Source organism: Epithele typhae (genome assembly GCF_022376455.1).
Source record: "Epithele typhae strain CBS 203.58 chromosome Unknown BXZ73scaffold_70, whole genome shotgun sequence".
In the NCBI taxonomy this organism is placed as follows: domain Eukaryota; kingdom Fungi; phylum Basidiomycota; class Agaricomycetes; order Polyporales; family Epitheliaceae; genus Epithele; species Epithele typhae.
The window spans coordinates 106,486-123,933 of record NW_025954261.1 but is presented as its reverse complement, the minus strand read 5'-3'; the positions used below and the strand labels follow the sequence as shown (position 1 = coordinate 123,933).

At 61.9% G+C, this 17,448-nt stretch overlaps 7 protein-coding genes across 7 annotated transcripts; 2 read left to right on the top strand and 5 right to left on the bottom strand.

The window, feature by feature from the left end:
* Positions 1 to 1,825: 1,825 nt before the first annotated feature.
* BXZ73DRAFT_9825 (uncharacterized protein) lies at positions 1,826 to 2,236 on the top strand (the record flags this gene model as incomplete). Its single annotated transcript, XM_048027636.1, has 2 exons — positions 1,826 to 2,008; positions 2,066 to 2,236. Coding segments are annotated over 2 exons (354 nt in total), but the record flags the coding sequence as incomplete, so codon positions are not given.
* A 703-nt stretch (positions 2,237 to 2,939) lies between these two features.
* BXZ73DRAFT_105735 (uncharacterized protein) lies at positions 2,940 to 5,280 on the bottom strand (the record flags this gene model as incomplete). Its single annotated transcript, XM_048016367.1, has 5 exons — positions 2,940 to 3,185; positions 3,244 to 3,730; positions 3,785 to 4,633; positions 4,685 to 5,069; positions 5,118 to 5,280. The coding sequence occupies 5 exons, from the start codon at positions 5,278 to 5,280 to the stop codon at positions 2,940 to 2,942; spliced, it is 2,130 nt and encodes a 709-aa protein (XP_047873435.1).
* A 282-nt stretch (positions 5,281 to 5,562) lies between these two features.
* Positions 5,563 to 7,314, bottom strand: BXZ73DRAFT_105734 (uncharacterized protein; the record flags this gene model as incomplete). The annotated part of the gene is made up of 3 exons (XM_048016366.1): positions 5,563 to 5,589; positions 5,648 to 6,055; positions 6,118 to 7,314. 3 exons carry the CDS (start codon positions 7,312 to 7,314, stop codon positions 5,563 to 5,565), a joined length of 1,632 nt encoding a protein of 543 aa, XP_047873434.1.
* Positions 7,315 to 7,472: 158 nt separating this feature from the next.
* On the bottom strand, positions 7,473 to 9,196 carry BXZ73DRAFT_105733 (uncharacterized protein; the record flags this gene model as incomplete). The annotated part of the gene is made up of 2 exons (XM_048016365.1): positions 7,473 to 7,970; positions 8,033 to 9,196. 2 exons carry the CDS (start codon positions 9,194 to 9,196, stop codon positions 7,473 to 7,475), a joined length of 1,662 nt encoding a protein of 553 aa, XP_047873433.1.
* Positions 9,197 to 10,142: 946 nt separating this feature from the next.
* BXZ73DRAFT_105732 (uncharacterized protein) lies at positions 10,143 to 11,194 on the bottom strand (the record flags this gene model as incomplete). Its single annotated transcript, XM_048016364.1, has 6 exons — positions 10,143 to 10,337; positions 10,375 to 10,447; positions 10,501 to 10,679; positions 10,734 to 10,771; positions 10,967 to 10,997; positions 11,051 to 11,194. The coding sequence occupies 6 exons, from the start codon at positions 11,192 to 11,194 to the stop codon at positions 10,143 to 10,145; spliced, it is 660 nt and encodes a 219-aa protein (XP_047873432.1).
* Positions 11,195 to 13,083: 1,889 nt separating this feature from the next.
* BXZ73DRAFT_53619 (splicing factor, Prp19-binding domain-containing protein) lies at positions 13,084 to 14,901 on the bottom strand (the record flags this gene model as incomplete). The annotated part of the gene is made up of 6 exons (XM_048021030.1): positions 13,084 to 13,499; positions 13,551 to 14,078; positions 14,132 to 14,277; positions 14,332 to 14,416; positions 14,448 to 14,501; positions 14,553 to 14,901. 6 exons carry the CDS (start codon positions 14,899 to 14,901, stop codon positions 13,084 to 13,086), a joined length of 1,578 nt encoding a protein of 525 aa, XP_047873431.1.
* An 864-nt stretch (positions 14,902 to 15,765) lies between these two features.
* Positions 15,766 to 16,857, top strand: BXZ73DRAFT_53647 (uncharacterized protein; the record flags this gene model as incomplete). The annotated part of the gene is made up of 4 exons (XM_048021042.1): positions 15,766 to 15,819; positions 15,886 to 16,145; positions 16,196 to 16,672; positions 16,740 to 16,857. 4 exons carry the CDS (start codon positions 15,766 to 15,768, stop codon positions 16,855 to 16,857), a joined length of 909 nt encoding a protein of 302 aa, XP_047873430.1.
* Between the last annotated feature and the right edge of the window lie 591 nt (positions 16,858 to 17,448).

Here is a 17,448-nt window from a genome sequence, read left to right as displayed (position 1 = left end):
GTAGAAATGGAGGAATCTGTCGAGGGCACGGCCTACCCTAGCATGCTTGATGAACTGCGCCCGGCATCAAGCAGACAGGCGACCGCTCCCCTCAGTCGTGAGCCGTCGCGACCTTCAAGCAGCACCCACGGCCGCTCAGCTGATGCTTCCGCTGAACGGCGCACAGCCGCATGGACATCGTCCCGAGACCCGATGCCGAGCTTCCCCCCTCTCTCGCGGTACTCCGAGCTCGCGCCATATGTTCAGCTCGACTCGCTGCTGGAGTCTAACAGTAGGGCTAGAGCGCAAGGACTCAACGGGCTGCGTCAGAGGCTGGGGTCACGCCCCTTCCGCCGATCACCCACCCATCGCACGCTGCCAATACCATCGTCAAACTGGGAGACCGAATTGCTCATGCCGGGGTCGCCCACTTACACTCCCCCCTCGCCCCCTGACAACTCCGCGTCGCCTCGGTACAACCCTCTGTCTCCTCCCCAACCTGGGTCTGTTTCTCCTGGATACGATAGCGAGGGGTCGATGGAGTGGCCGGATCACCACAGCATCCACCCCGATATCTCTGCAGGGTACGGCTTCACCGCCCGTACGCCTGCTGACTACGCCATGATTCAAGCTCTGGAGGCCGAACCCTTCGCCCACTCCATTCGTCCTCGCTCGCCCCCTTCAGTCCCGGCTCCCGCCCCTTTGCCGACTTTGCCGAACCGTCAAAGGTACGACGTCAACGCGTATCGCGACGGTCCCTTCCGTGCGACCATGGCACGCTCGATGGCGCTCCAGAGGCGTGATTCTGCAGCCGATCCTCAAGCAGAAGAGCGTAGCCGTCAGCGACAGGCCGAGCAGCGCAGACGCGAGGAAACCCGCCGTCTCTTCCGGCTTGATGAGATCGAGCAAGAGCTGGACCGAGACTTCTACAGCTGGCTTTCTCGCGAATCGCCCCCTCGCGAGCGCGAGCATCCTCTCCCCACGCCCACCGCAGCCCAGCCTCCCATGCCCTCGCCGACGGCCACCTCCACCGCGTTCGACGCGTTCTACGAGCCCACTTCGCTACTCAGAAGACTCGACGCGCAGACCTCCCTCCGGCGCGAATACCATCGATCTCTCCCACGTAGTGAGCGTGAAACCGAGCCGCAAAACCCCACGGACCGGCTGCGGGACCTCATCGGACGGCCGACCGTCTCTTCTACCCCTACGGCCGCCGCCTCTACCGCTTTCCCAACACGTCGCCCAACGTTGCTGCGTCGAGATCCGCCCCCAGTGACAGCATCGTCCATGGAAGCTGATTTGGAGGAATCCTTTGCAGGCGCTACTCGCAGGCGCGTTGAACGCTGGGAAGCCCGTCGCGACGTGGCACGCCGAGCGGCGAACACCCTACAGAGCTCTACCCCACCCGCGCAAGGGGCCAGTCGTCGCAACCATCCATTCGTGACGATCGCCACCCCAGGTGCCGACCATGGTGCAAGCGACGCAGAGGACCCTGACGTGCGCCGCCCGCGTCGGCGGTACACGAACCAGCTCCCGGCTGCCCAACCGCCGAACTCCTCCAGCTCTGGAGGCTTGTCGAGCTCAGGCCCAGGTGCGGCCGCGGCCGCGGGTCCCGTGGCACAAACGCAAGAACCGACGAGGACTGAAGCGGACAGGCCGCGCCCGCCGCCGCTCAATGGCCGCTTCAGCCGCTGGCGGAACATGATGGGCCACCCGCCTGACATGATCATGTTCGGAGACTACCCTTCGGCGACGCGCAACTTCCGGCGACGTCACTTGGGTGACTACATGGTAAGCCTTCCTTGTCTCAATCGCGCGCTGCTTGCAGTCATACCGACATGCCCCGCTTCAGCGCGACGAGGATATCGACATGTCTTATGAAGGCTTGCTCTCGCTCTCCTCCATTCTGGGCGACGTCAAGCCTCGTGGAACCGCGTCGGACGTCATTTCAGCGCTGCCGAAGGGGACGTACGGCGACTGGGCCAAGCCAGGCGACACCGAGGAGCGATGCCCCATCTGTCTCGACGATGTGAGTACCACTCTGACCGTTCCTCCGCATATACTCAACTCTTGAACCTATTCCTAGTACCAAGTCGCCGACCCTTGCTTGCGCGTCCCTGACTGCACGCACTGGTTCCACGAAGGCTGCTTAACAGTACGTCTATCTTCGTCCCCACTTGATCCTGTAGCTGACGCTATCACCTCAGCAATGGCTCAAGAGTTCGCGCACCTGCCCCGTGTGCCGCGGCCGCGTCACTCGCCCCGCGCGGAGCTCAGCCGACCCGCAACCCGTGGCAGGGCCGAGCGGCTCGAACTCGCACGCGCACGCGCACTCCGCCAACACTCCCTCTGTGACGACGACGGCAGTGCCAGCCTACTACACCCACCGCCGCTCAAGCTTAGGACGCGCACCGACGCCGATCGAGTTCTCGGGCCCAGAGTCGGATTCGGATTTTGAGCTGTCGGACCCGGAGGGCGGCCCGTTCGGTCAGCCGTCGCGGTGGTCGACGCGGACCCGGAACCCGTATCGCCCGCCGTGGCGGCGCGAGTGAGTGAGCGATGGGCTCGGCGGCCTGCAGACTGGGGTGGGGTCGAGGTGTCTGGCGGGTTTTGGTCTTGTGTAGATGGGCTTGACGCTATCAGCATTCACGACTCGGCGCGCTTTGCATAGCACCCTGCACTTTGTATTGTATCATTCTCGCCTGGAAAGTTGAAAGGAGCGTATGTACAACATCTATGGTCTCACGTCTAGTCGTGGCCGTTGTAGTACTATTTTATTCCCGTGCATACATTGATGAGTTTGATCGAGTTTGCTCGAAAGACGCAGGAATCCGGCGTGCTTCGTACCGGAAGCGTCGTATGCACCACTTTGTCTTGTAGACGGGCAAAGACCCAGCTGGTCAATACGGGTTTCAACGCTGTTGTACAAGGGGGGTGGGTGCTCTACCGAAGAGGGCGGATTACTCCTGGTCCAAATCCACCATGTCTTCCTCCTCTCCTAGAAGTCCCATGGGGCGCCCAAAAGCCTTTATCTCTTCTCGCTCGACTTCATCGTCCGAGTCACTGTCCAGTATAACCATACCCGAGTCCACTCGAGGTTTGTCGGCGGACGGGTGGAGTGGCTTCTGGACACACGATCGTTTCTTCCCCGGGCGAGGCCCTAGCTCAATCTTCCGCGCAGAATTGAGGGCGGCGAGTGTGCCCAGCTATAGCGGGCAACAGACCATTAGCGACAAGCGGGTTATGAAGAAAGTCCCAGCGCACCTTGCTCTGCGTATTTGCGTCCGTGGTCGGCTTACCTCCTCTGCTGGTGGGGTCGAAGCCGAGCTGCTTGATGAGCTCCGCCGAATAGCCGCTCTTCCTCATCGTCTTGTCGTCCTCGGACTCTTCGTCCTCGGAGTTCGCGCGCGCCGACTTCTTGCCATTGCCCTTCCCGGCCTCCTCCGCCTGCGCTTTCGCAAATTCTCGCGCGCTCGCAAGGGCTCGGGTGCCCTCCTTGTCCCGCGCGAGCAGTCGCTTCAGCGCGACGTCGCCGTCCTTCGCAGCCAGTTTGCGTGCGGCCCGCGCCTGCGCCTCGCGGCCGACGCTCTCCCCGATGAACATCTCCCCCGGGTCCGCGGTCGAGCCGGAGACGACGTGCCCGCTGACCATGTACGTCGCGCCGCGGCCCGGCTCTGGCTTGAGTCCCCACTGTCGCGCGGGGTCGTACACCGGCTTCTTCCTCACCGCGCTGGACGACATCCCGCCCGTCCTGCAGACCATCCATCAGCCCCTGCGCACACGAGCAGCACCGAGCCGTACACACCCGATAGCAAACTCCGGCCGCGCTGCGCGCGACCGCTCGACCGCGGCCTGGACGTGGAAGTCGCAGACGTCGCTCACCCGCTTGTCGCACCACGCCTCGCAGCGCTTCCCGTCGCGCTTGACCGCCTTGCACATCCCGAGGTCCTGCGCGTACCCGACGACCGCGACGCCCGCGTCCGACTCCGGCGTGAGCGCGAGCACGTTCTCCGTCGGGTGCGGCCGGTCCGCCGCGCGCTGGAACGGCCGGAGCACGCGCGGGTTGAGGAGCGCGACGACCGCGCCCTCGCGCAGCTTCGCCATCCGCTCGAACGCGCCCCGGCTCCCGCCGCGGTAGACCTTCCGCTTGGCGCCGGACTCGGTCACGACGTCGTCCGCGCCGTCGGCCTCGAAGAGGAGGAGGGAGAGGTACGCGTCGCCGCGGATCTTGGCCGTGCCGCCGTCGACGCCGCCGCCCCGCGAGCGACAGCCGAAGTCGATCAGGCGCAGGTTGACGTACTTCTTGCCCCGGGACGGCTTTGCGCCCTCGGCTTTGGGCCGTCGCTGGAAGGGCGCGGGGCGCGACGGTCCTGGCTGGGCGGAGGCGTTGAGGGAGGGGAGCGCGTCCATGCGCTCGTCGTCGTTGCCTGGCCGAGAGACGTCGTCGTCGCGTGTGACGGCGACGGGGGCTTGCGTGTAGCGCATTGGGCCGCGCTCGGCGACGACGGCGATGGTGAGCCAGTCACCGTCGATGGGGACGTCGTAGCCGGCCTTGTTGGGGAGGAGGCGGACGACGGAGTAGAGCTTGGAGGGGGAGAGGTAGTAGCGCCCGCGCAGGTAGTCCTGGAAGTCCGCGTGGGGGATCGCTCGGGAGCTGTGGGCGAGTGGTCAGTGTGAACGAGAGGGATTGGGCACGATCGCGTACGAGAGTCGGATGTTCGAGTTCGGCTCCAGTCGTTCGAAATGAGGGTCATCGAAGGGGGGTTTGTGGTCGAAGGGCCCCATCTGGAGATCCTCCACCAGAGCGAGGTTCTCGTCTCTGATGTTCGAGCCGGGCTGGGGCGGGGCGGGAGTCGGAGGGGCTGCAGTGAAATCTGCCGATCGGGCGACGGGTTCCGAGGCTTCTGGTTGGTTTCTCTGCTTGTGAGCCTCAGCGAGCTTCTTCAGCAGCGTCGACTCCGCGGGAGGTGCGAGTGATGGCTGCTCCTTCTTTGGCTTCTTGAGTGGGAATGTCGGAGGGCCTGCAGAAAGCGTACGGGACAAATATGCGGCTGGTTTCTTTGCAGCCTGCTCTTCGCGCTTCCTCTTCTCTGAAAAGACGTGAGGGACGAATAGCTGGTAGATTGTTCAGCACCTACTAGACGGAGTCTCCGGGACAAGGATCCCGGAGGTGCGCTTGGGAGAAGGAGGGCGATCCGACCCGCCACCATCCTTGAGTTGAGCTTGAAGAGCTGCGATTTGTTGTCGTAGGGCCTCTTGCCGCTCTTCCTCCGCTTGCTTTTTCTTTGTGGTCGAGTACATGGTGTTGCAGTGGGAGAGCGGTGACGAGACGCGTCGGCGCCACTGGACGCGTTCTTTGGCTGTGTTTGGTCTCGGTTCACATCACCTGACCGCGAGTGCCAGTCTGCAACTAGTAGAAGTGCTCAAGCCTCAAGCTCTCAAGCTTCAAGGTCGAGTACCGTGTCGTGTCGCGTGTGGACGGCACCCTGCGCGACCTTGCGGATCTGTCCCTCTCGCAGCTCTGGGCAAGTGGAAGGCAGACACATATTAGCGCCAAATGCGATCTAGTATTCTCGAGCTATATTACTTCCGGATGCTCGTCTTCGGGAACTTGTTCAGCCAATATGAGCTCACGTAACCTCTCTCCTGCCACTTCTCCAATCTCTACGAACCTCCGCTTCTCGTCTCCATCAGCCCGCAACCACTGCGCGTCCCGTCTCGCGCCCTCCGCTATCCCCCAGAGAGCGCTGATCATCCGGTCTGACTTCTCTTCCATCCCGTCGTCGTCTGTCGTCTCCGCCTCGGGCACTGCAGTCTCCGGCCAGATCCGCGGGCGACAGTGCGCAAGCTTCAGCAGCCGCAGTCCAGGGAGGAACACCGCCGCCATGTGCACGACGTGCGCGAGTGTGTGCGCACGGAGCGCCTCGACGCTCCGCTCGAACGTGAGCTTCTTGCGAATCTCTGGCTGCCCGGCGAACGGGCGGTCGTCCGCATACGAAATCGCAGGTGATGGGGGCACGTCCAGGCCGAGGTAGACGAGCTTCGGCAGCGCGATGACGGCGGCGAGGAGGCAGGGCTGCCGGGGTGCGCGTCGACCCGTCAATGACAGTCTGATGCGTGATGAAGGCTGCTACTTACGACGAGATCTTGTCCGGCGTTGCGGACGTCGAGCGTGAGCTCCAGCCAGCGGAGGCGGGGAGCCTCGCCCGCGAGCGTCGACCAGAAAAATGTGGGCTCGTCCTCTTGCGCTTCCGCCGCAGCGCCGTCGGTGGCCGCGCTGGCGAGACAGACCGTGACGGTGAGCGCTGTTGGCTGCACATGCCCAAGCACGAAGAGCGCTTCGTGCGTTCCGCGCCCGTCGTCGCCCACCGTGTATGTGCGGGACTGGACGCGGAGCGCGTTGAGAAGGATGAAGTGCCGCGCGCGCGGGAGACGGGGCGCAGCGTCCAGGGGAACTTCGAAACCATAGCCGAAGTCGGTGTTCCAGGTGAGCGACCGAAGTGGGCTGGGCCAGGCAGGGCCGGCGTCGGACATGAAGCCAAATCTGGTGAAGAAATGGGTGAGGTGGAAGGAGAGATGCTCAAGACCCCGGCACGCGGCGAGGAGGGCCTCCAGGATGTGATCTTCCACATGCAGGTCGAGGTGGCGAATAGAGGGAAGGATGGGGAAGCCAGGTGCGGAGAGGGTGTCGAAGAAAGACGCGGGCTGTGAACCGAGGGTCTTGCTGTTGGCATTGTATAGCCTCAGTTTGCGCAGGCTGGGGAAGCGCAAGAGTTGGCGGATGAACCATGCCGGCTCGAACGACTGCAGATCTGGGTCGGCGAGCTCGTGGGTGTAGTGTAAGGACAGATTCTCCAGAGGGGCGTGTGGGAAATCGAGAGCGACCAACAGGACAGTGATTTCACCGCACCCCTCGAGCACGAGTGTGGTGAGCCTTTGAAGGATGGAAAGAGGACGCTCCAATCGCTCGTTGCCGAGATTGGCATGTGCGTGAGACAGGGAGAGGGATTGAAGACCTTGTGCGCAGCCCAGGACATAGTTCAAGCTTTGGATGCCGTCGATGTCGGGGCGGATATAGCGAAGGTCGAGAGATCGGACATATTCAATGGGAAGGCGTCGAGATAGCCGCGGTTCTGGGGTGGACATGAATTTTCGGAAGCGTCGTACGCGCCGCTTTGTCTTTTCCCTGGGTACGGTGCAGTGAGCGAGGGCGCGGGGAAGAGCAAAGGGGTAGACACGTGAGGAGGTGAGGGCGAGGTGGAAGGCATCCATGGATGTGAGGTAGGTGCAGATCTCAAACACCACGTCCTCGTTGAGAGACAGGAAGGTGGTCATCGTGACGGTGCAAGTGGAGGGAGGAGGAAAGGGGTCAACACATATTAGCGCCAGGGGCTATTGACAAGAGTCGTGCTTATATAACACTGCTGCATCCCTAAGTATCACATGAGCCGCCCCATGCACACAGCGGCGGCATAACTTACACACTCATACCGCTACGACTTGGTACTGCGCTCATCTGTGTTCTGCACGAGCTCGCGTAGCCTCTCGCCCTCCTCCCTGGAGATCTCCACGAACCGCCTCTCAACGCCTTCCCCTTCAGGCCGCCACCATCGCTCGCCTTTGTTTGCATCCTTCGCAACGTCCCTCAGCTTCTCAAGCGCCTCGTCCGCAGCTTGGTTGATCCCCTCGTCACCCGCGCCCGGTGCACCCGCCTTCTCCGCCTCGCTCCGGAACGGTGGCTGGAGGTGTGCGATCCGCAAGACGACCAGGCCTGGGAGCGCACCCGCGCCGCGCTCCACGGTGCGCTTGAGCACGTCCAGGCGATACGCTTCGTACCTGCGCGCGAGCGTGAGCTCGGTGAAGAACTCGCCCTGTGCGGTCGGGTCGAGGTCGCGGGCGTGGCCCTTGGGGTACCGTCCCGTGGCGGGCGGCACGTCTAGCCCGAGGTATGCGAGCTTGGGCAGCGCCCGGAACGCCGCGCGGAGGCAGGGCTGCGACGGTGCCGTGCGGGTGAGTGCCCAGGACAGCAGCGAGGAGGGGTTGAGCGACTCACGAGAAGCATCATGCCGTCGTCCCCTCGGATGTTCATTGTGAGCTCTAGCGCGCGCAGGCGCGGCGTCGCGTGTGCGAACGCGGGCCAGAGCGCCAGGCGGTCGTCGTCCACCACCGGCGGTTTGTCCTTGGTGGGGTAGACGGTCATGGAGACCACGACCGGATTGACGCGTCCGAGGACGACGAGGGCCTGCCCGGCGCCGTATTCGCCACCGTAGATGTCGGCGGTCTCCCCGCGCACGTGCAGCTTGTTGTGCAGCACGAGGTGGTGCGCGCGCGGGATGCGCGGTTCGGACTCGGGGGAGAGGTAGAGCCCGCAGTTCGGGTCCCAGGTGAGCGTGCGGAGGGGGCTCGGCCAGGGGGGACCAACGGTGCTGAAGTCACGGTTCCAGCCTGCGTGCGTGCGGCGAAAGACGAGGTCGGTTAGGTTGCGGCAGGCGGAGAGGAGGGTTTCGAGGATGAAGCCTTCGATGTGTAGGCTGAGACGGCGGATGGAGGGGAGGACGGGGGAGCCGGGGGAGCCTAAGTCCTCCCAGAAGAAGTCGGGCTCCGCGCCGAGCGTCCCAGCGTTGGCGTTAAGGAGGGTGAGGTCGCGGAGGCGGGGGAAATGGGCGAATGCTCCGATGAACGACTGGGGTTTGAACGGCATGAGCAGAGACCGATGGGCGTACTGGTCCGTGAACTGCAACGACAGGCTCTCCAGAGTTTCAATGGAAATTTCTGCGATGCTCAGGATGGTATTCTGAACGCAACCTTCGAGGATGAGTGTCGTGAGCTGTGGCAGGGTGGGGAGGACGTCTGCGAATGAGAAGAGATTGAGATACACGTGGGACAGAGAGAGCTCGAGCAGACGCGAAGCTATGCTGAGGATGTTGCTACAGCGCCACGCCTCCACCTCTACGATACCCCGGAGATCCAACGAGCGAACATAGTAGATTGGAAGGAGCAACGGCAGTCGCTCGTCGGTGCGAATCATGGAGCGTCGGAAGCGCGACAGGCGGGGCTTGGTCTTCTCCTTGCGCATGGCGCGGTGGGCGAGTGCGCGGGGCATGGCCAAGGGATAGAGTGATGAATGAGCGAGAGAGAGCTGAAGGGCATCCCTTGAGGTGAGGTAGGAGCAGATTTCGAGGAGGACATCTTCGTAGAGTGAGAGGAAGGTGAGCATGGCCAGCTACGAGTGACGCCTGGCGCGGCGGAGCGCAGCAGGATGGTGTAGGCGCCGCCGGTGGCGTTCTGTAAGCCTACGGACAAGCTCCGACCACACACAGACGATCTGGCATCACCGGTAGGGTATGGGCTGGTAAAGCAAGACGGTTCGTGGAGATATCGAGAGGCGAAGCTGCGGGAGCTCGCAGGCTGAAGTTGCTGGCCGTGATGAGGCCTGAAAACGTACCGCACACTATGTATGAGTGCATCAGCAAAATCTCATCAGTCGTGCGTGCGCGCGCGTGCGCACGTAAGTGTGCTCAATCCGGCCAATCCGTCCATTCTGTGGCGCAGGATCCCTGCGCAACTCACGGATTACAATCCACCCCAATTCTGCGCAAGCGGCGCCAATCCCACGCAATGCTACGCCGTGCGCACGCAATTTCAGCAAGGGATTGGTTTGATGGTGGGCACTTGGCCCGCCTGCGTGCCCTCGTACGCCACCCAAGTGATTCCGGGGGCACGATGTCCTTGGCAAGGTTCTGTGCACTTGGGCGGAGTGCACACTCGTGCAAGGATGTCAATCGCTGGCCGGGCTGCTGAGGGATTGACCGGATTGCAAGCAAATGATTGTGGAAGGGGCGGGATCGGGTGGGCTGCTCAGCAGATTGTGGTCGCACTCAGAGTTCAGTAGAAGCCAGATTGAATACTGGCTCAAATAAATTCACTATACAAGTACAGCTACTACGACATTGTGGGAGCACGCTGAGCCGGTGCCGGGCCTGTGATAACAGCGGCTCCATGGTTCATAGGAGTGCTGAAAGAAGACGGCAAATCAGTAAAGCAATACAGATGGTGAACCAAAAATCATACCTGCGTGGTTGCAGGCTCCGCGCAGGTAGGGGTTGCGGGTGACCCGCACGGGTTGGTGGGTACGGCTCGTGCTCCCACCTGACCTGCGAACATTACGGCGGCGGCGGATGCGCGGGCGCTGGAGGCGAGAGCGCGGCGTGGTGCGGCAGCCAGGATGCGCTGGTGAAGGCGGAGAGCGCGGCACGGCGAGGCGGCCAGAACGCGTTGGTGCTTATTCCGGCATAGGGAGTGGGATGTGGCGTGAACAGATGCAGATCCGCGAGATGGAGCGGGTGTGCGGCGCGCTGCTGCGGATGTTTGCCAACGTCAAGGGAAGCCAGATACTGGGAAGCGGAGGGCGGCGGTCGTGGGGAGGGCGGTCGCTGTCGCATGCCGCCAGGCGCTGACGAGCATACGCCTGCCAACGAAATACCCACAGAAAACGGTGGGGAGGGCGCCACTGCCGCTCACCAGCGGGACCTCGACGCGGACAAGGGCGACTCTGAGTCGCGGACGTGACCGTAGAGCGCGTACACGCACCAGGCTTGCGCGTATCGCGCGGGGGTCTTTTTTTTGCGTACGCATGAGCGATAGCGAAGGAGGAAGGGAGGGATCAGGGTGGGCACGGGAGAGAAAGCGGCGTCCGCGTCCTACGCCCTCTAAGCGTGAGCGCCGAAAGCGGCGACGGAAGGCGAAAAACTCACAACCCAGAGCCCGGACAGAGCCAGGCGTGAACTTGAGGCTGCCAAGGGTCACGCCAGAGGTCGAAGAATGCCCTCCACCGCTGCCACTCGCGCCCGAGCCCCGTGTTTGCCTTGCCGAGGAGGGCCACGCGCAAGTCCCAGTCGCCATGGTGGAGAGGGGCGCAGAGGAAGGGAGGTAGCAGAAGCCGTACATGGTGTACCGCCGGACGTGCTTCGCACTGAGGCGAGCGCACCGGGGGGCGAGTGTGTGGGCAGCGAGGTTTTCTGCACGAGGGATGAAGATTGCGGGGGGAGCGCGAAGGGGAGAAGGGACGTACCGAGAACCAGTAGAACCAGAGGGCGAACACGCTCTCGCGGCTCTCGATAGGCCAGCCAGAGGTTGACTGGCGGTGGGCCCAATGACGGTCGAGAATGTCCACCGCATGTTGTTTTGAGAAGCCGCCCCGGTCCACATCGCACATTGAAAGACGCAATGAAAGCGCACCTCTTTATCGCACTCCCATTGAGCCGATTGTTGCCACACCACCTCCACTACATCTCCTTAAATTTGCCAATATCGTTTGCGTGAGGCGGGGTGAAAGGAGCAAAGGAATGGAGGGATAAGTAAACCTGAGTCCGTGCGCGCGAGCCCCGACTCCGGCTGTCACACATGACTGACCCGTGCAGCAGCGCAGTGACAGCGTGTCCCGAAGTGTCTAGAGAGGCCTTGGTCAGAATGCATGAGAGGAGCAGTGTGATGCAAGGGAAGAGAGAGAGGGGGAAGAAAAGACCATCTTGTGGGCGGGCTTATACTTGAAGTTGGGTCAAGGGTGCGTCTAGAACAACAGAAGACGCCAGTCGCGGGCCCATCTGTCACGCTGACAACACTGAGCACGCTGAGGCTGGCAACGCTCAAAGCGAGACTAGTCTACGGGTATGGACGGAAAAGGATAACAACGATGAAGATGACAACGACAGTGATTACAACGGGTCACACGATGATGACAGGTCACAACGGCGACAACGACTCCTACGTAGCAGGGGAGACTCCAGATATTGGGGCCCGAGGGTGGCAAGGACAATGTGATTTCACTGTACTATATTCATATGGCAGTTCTATCATGCAGACAACGAGGAGACCGTTGAAGCGGTCAATGTAGCGATACGAGGGGAGAACATGCGCTAGCTACATACTCCGGACGATCTGGATGGCCGCACTGACAGCCACCGGTAGAGGGGCCCGATGTGTCGCAGATTGTGCCGGGGAACTGGATCTTCAATGGCAGGCCACGCCCGAGGCCGTCCGAGGATGCTCTGTGTTCGGCGCATTGTGACGCACCCAGAAGCGTCGCCTCACGACAGGCAGGCACAGACTCAGAGTCACGGACTTTATCATGGTAGCTAAAGGGGGCATACACTGAGGGCGTGCGCAGGAGGGGGTTTAAATTCTCACATTTGGACGAAGTTGTGCATGCCGTGGCTCACAGACGAAACTATTAGACTGGGCCGCGCTTCACGCGTACAATAGACGCCTATATTCTCTCGGAGATTCCAAAATACTACCAATCCACTGGCTACACTTGAGAATCACCCAATCGCCCGCAAGGGAGCACAAGCCGACACACGACGCCACCGGGATTGCGCGCACTTGGCTGGATTGCGCGCGCGCGCGGTTCGGCCGAAGCCCGCCCCTGCCGGCCCGGGCTTCCAAGTCCACCAAGCAAGCGCAAGCAAACTGGACTTTTGCTGATGGCCTCATAGGCTACGCCTGGATGATGCACTCGGGGGAGGCGGGCTGAGGACGACTCGGTCTCGATTATGAGCCCATATTGTGTTCCGGGCAAGGGACCGTACGTAGCGGGCTGGGCCACCCAAGGGCAACGTCCGTCTGGATCCTTGGCTGTAGTGCGTGAGGTGAAAGGAGAGGTGGGTGAGACCGCAACACGTCGAGGATGAAATCCTCCGCGCGGAGATCGAGGCGGCGGACGAAGGGCAGGATTGCGGAGCGATTCAGCGCTGAGAGTGGGGGAATTGGGGTTGCGAAGTCCAGCTGCGGAGCACACGCAGGTGCTCGACTCCATCCTTGTCTGGACGAATGTACCGAGCATCGGGGGATCGAACATGAGAAAGGGGGAAGCCTCCAGGTAGCCTTGGGTCGCAGGGAGTCGCGAAAACGGCGCACTCGCCGTTACGTCTTCTCTTTCTCTTTGCCTATGGGGCAGTGTGCGAGTGCGCGAGTGCTCGTTGAGGGAGAGAAGGGTGGTCATTGTTCGTGCTCTTCGCATCTTCGCCCGAATACTCGACGCACACTCACCTCAAGTTGCGACGGGAAGAGTGAATAACCAGACACAGACCAGCATGTACAGACATGTCAATCCAACCTCCTGCGCTTCTCTCCATGTCCATAATCCACCGACCGTTCCCTTGACCGCCGACGGTCTCGCCGTCGGTCCTCGTCCCTCCGCCTCTCCCGTTGCGGTGACCGCGACCGTGAGCGTCGTCGGTCGTCGCGACTTCGGTCGCCGTCCCGTCCATGGTCGTGCTTCCCGGCGCGGTCGCGGTCGTCTCGGTAGTATCGTTCCCGGTCCCTTGCGCGCTGCTCGTCTCGCCGCCTGTCCCGATCGTCTGTGTCTGCTCGCTGGTCCTCGTCGCGATCTCGCCACGAGTCTCGCCGGTTGTCCTTGCCTCCGTCACGCGCACCCCATTGACGCATACCCACGCCCGTCGGCGCACCGTTCGCACCTGTCGCAGTCCGGCCAGGAGGCATATTCGCATTTTGGGGACAGTCTGCGGATAGACTCAGAAAGTGACAATGGTGCAGGAAGAGCCAATACTCACCTTTCTTCAGATGCGGACCACCACACAAGAAACATCCTCCGCCGTCGGTCGACATTCCACCCGTTTTCACCGGCCCAGTCCCCCCAAACCCGCCCTGAGTGGTATCCTGATCCAGCAAGTGCGTGTACTTTGTCCGCCCGCGTTTCCCGAAGTTCTTCACCTGCATCACCTTCGGCAGCATCGATACGTCCATGGTAGACTCCGTCGCCTCTGTGAAATCGTGTCGGCGGAGGATATCCTCGTCCTGACGGAACGCGCCCTTGTGCCAGTACTTCTGTAGGAACTTCTGTTGGCCCTTCGGTTTGTCCTTCCGTGACTGCTCTGCATGCTCGAGATCCTCCTTCAGGCGTTGCTCTTCGGGGAGTGCCCGTCGTCGCTCGACCTCCTCTCGTTCCTTCTCCCTTGCGAGCTCGGCCTCTTTGTCGCGCTTGATCCTTGCAAGCTCGCGAAGGCGCCATGCCTCGAACTCGCCTGCAGGATCAAGCCCGTCGCTGTCGTCGACGTCCGGGGTCTCTTCCTGCTTCTCCTCTGCATCGCGGCGTTAGATATGTAAGGTACAGCAAAGAGTCAGTCAAACACACTCTCGAGGAGCTCTCTGCGGATGCTTTCCGCAACCATGTCGTGACTCGCTTTCTTGCGCTCCTCGATCTCCTCTTCTTTGCGCTTCAAAGCCTCCTCCGAGTCCAGAGCAATGGCTTCCCTTTCGGCCACAGTGACTCGAGCACGTCTACAGTTCGCGGGGTGAGCCAGCTGAAGCAAAAAGGCGATCGTAAAGACTTACTTGGGCACAAATACGGGGCGGAACTGCAGCTTCGGTTTCTCTTCCTCCTCCGATTCGGACTCTTCTTCGCTGGACTGCCAGGCATCTCGTTAGCCAGACATATTGAAAGAATGAACGGCTAACCTCTTCTCCGCTCCCCTGTTCTTCCTCTTCCTCCTCTTCATCCTCCTCTGTCGCCCATTCGCATCAGTACACCACGGAGAACAACCGCACACACGCACCTTCCTCCAACTCTGCCGCCGTACGCCCGGACTCCTCCTTCCCGCTCACAATGACCTTCCCGTCCGTCGAGATGTTCACGTCGCGCAGCGCCACGCTGATCGCGCCTTTGGTCGCCTTCAGCGCGGGCTCTCTCCGGACGGGAAGCTCCTCCGGCTCGTCGTCGTCGTCCCCCTCGCCGACATCGTGTATGAGCACGTCGCCCTCCTCCTCCGCCCGCTCCTCGTCCTGCATCTCCTCGTCTTCATCGGAGTCGGAGGCGGCGTCCGCGCCTTTGGGTGCTTTGCCCTTCCAGTACCGCGCTGCCGGGCGGGCCAGACGAGTCGCGGGTTTGCGCGGGGCCGAAGACATGTCGTGGATAGGGTGGTTGCGATTGCTCCGTCCTGTCCTTTCGGTGACTTGAGCAAAGTGTGAGAGGGGGTGCAACGGGATGCGCGGTAGAAGGCAAGGCTGGTGGGCCAGGGCTGCAGCGTTCCGTGCCACTGTTGGCACGATCACGTGCGTTGTATGTAAGTCCTCATCCGAGCCTCAGCGTTCAGCGTTCAGCGCTCAGCTATCTCTTGCATACCCTGCATCGTTGATCGTAAACTTCACCCTAGGGCCTCTTGCTTTGCAACGCGAACTATGTCTGCGTCTCTCCGGGCCGACAGACCGCGCCCTAGCCAACGCTGTTCTGCATCAGCGATCTTCGACGTTCACCAGCACCTCCAGCGACAGAGCACAAAACCCGGACTTTCTTCAAACAGAACTCATAATTGCTTCCTAGGGCGTCACGCGTCAACGTTCAACGTCGAATGATGGGTATCGCTCCTGCTGCGCGCAAAGCTCATCAGGTATGTCAGACATGCTGCGCCGCGGCTGGAATCCGCCTCAGCGAGAACACGCGTCGTCACGGCACATTTCGTGTCAGCAACTTGGCGAGTGTTATGTGTGGGCGACCACCTACAAGCACAAGACCCACTCGAACTCCTGCTGCGTCGCAGCATCGCGCGCGTCGAAGCAGTGAGCACACGTACATGTTCCATCTCCATGCTGACCCACCCCGATCTCCCGGTATTACAAGGTACTGACACATCGGACCTCAATAGGCTTTCGCCTTGGGTAGGAGAGTGCCAATGTTGATCCCATGGGGACGTATAAAACAAGTCTGTAGCTGTCCACAGAACGGACAGAAACCCCTCAACCAAGCTCGAAACAGCATCAAACAACCGCAAGATGGCCACCTTTGTCATTCTCGGAGGCACCGGAAACCTCGGTGAGCCCCTCGCGGTTGAATCCAGACCAACCGTGGTTAACCACGCCCATCCGCTCCGGACAGGCTACTTCGTCGTCAAGACTCTCGTGGAGGAGTACAAGGACGCGTACCCCGTCATCCGCTTCACGACCCGGGACCCAGCCTCCGCCAAGGCGAAGGAGCTCGTCGCGCTCGGCGCGCACGCCTTCGCGTTCAGCGACCCTCTCGACACCATCCTCGCCGGCGCCGCCGTCGTCGCGAGCATCATACCCACCGCGACCGAGGCCACGATCCTCCCAGAGCTCGTCCCCGCCATGGTTCGCAACGGCGTCCAGGTCTTCTTCACGTCCGAGTACGGAAAGTGAGCGTCGCCCTCCCCTCCGCCCGCTCCCCGCGCTCACCCGCTCCCAGCGACCTCCGCAACATCAACTTCCCGGGGTACGAGCACCCGGACTGGGCGGGCAAGCTCGCGAACCGCGCGACCGCGATCGCGCTCGCCAAAGGGTCCGACCTCATCCTCATCCCCGTCGCCACCGGGGTCTTCATGCCCTGGGCGGCCCACATGTCCGTCGACTGGGCCGCGGGCAGCACGATCGGCTTCAGCCCGGGCAGGCGCATGGCGACGACGGACCTCCCGGACATCGCGCGCGCGCTCGCCCGGCTCGCGGTCCTCGCGCGGGACCCGGCGACGCGCGCGAGCGTGCCCAGCGCTGAGGGTGGCGTGCGGATCGCGAGCCAGTTCATCACGAGCGCGGAGGTCGTCGAGGCGGTCAAGAAGGCCAAGGGGGTCGAGCTCACGGTCACGCCGTTCGACGCGGAGCAGTCGAGGGAGACGCTGAAGGCGATCTACCCGCCGAAGGAGCTGTCCGCGTTCGTGCTCTATGCGGGGTGAGTCGTTCGGTTCGGGGCTGCGGCGGCCGGAGGGTGGAGCTGACGCCTGCGGCGGTCCTTGTAGGGTCCTCATCGAGGAAGGGCTCGCGGACTACTCTGCCGACTGCCACAACGAGCTCGTCAACCCCGGAGAGAAGTACTGGAAGTGGAAGACTTTCGAGGAGCTGTTGCGCTCCACGTGAGTGTGCTGGACGAACATCGCATGTGCAAGCATCTGGATATCATGCTGTGATCAGAATGAGAAGTGGCGACTTTTGATACATAGTATGAGCAGTTGGAACGGTATGGATGTCAGTTCCAGGCCTGTCAGCCTATTTAATGGTCTTGCCCGGCCGCAATGGGGCGAAAACGGACGCAAGAACCTAGAAGATTTGGAGTTGTGGGGGCTTTATGCCTTTGTGGACAAGGGGCAGGAGAAAGAGAAGGAGCAGCGGAAGAGGGGCACGCTTGGGACAACTTAGGACGTCGAGTGAAGCAAGCGCCGGGTGGGCGTCTTCGAATCTGTGGTTGTCGCCTCCCCGAATTCATGCTCACTCCAGAGTCCAGACTCGTACTATTCTAAACGCTTTCCCATCAACTATGCTCGCTCCCTCGGCCTTCGATCCCTTTCTGCATCCTTGACAACGAAGAGTTCGCATGAAGCTTCACCGGCTAACCACCCTCGAGAGCGAAGGCTGCGATGCGGGTACCATCGTGGTGCTCCCACTGGGGTTCCGCGGGTCTCCATAGAGACGGTGTGAACGAAAAGGTAGTTGAGAAATGAGTCTACCACA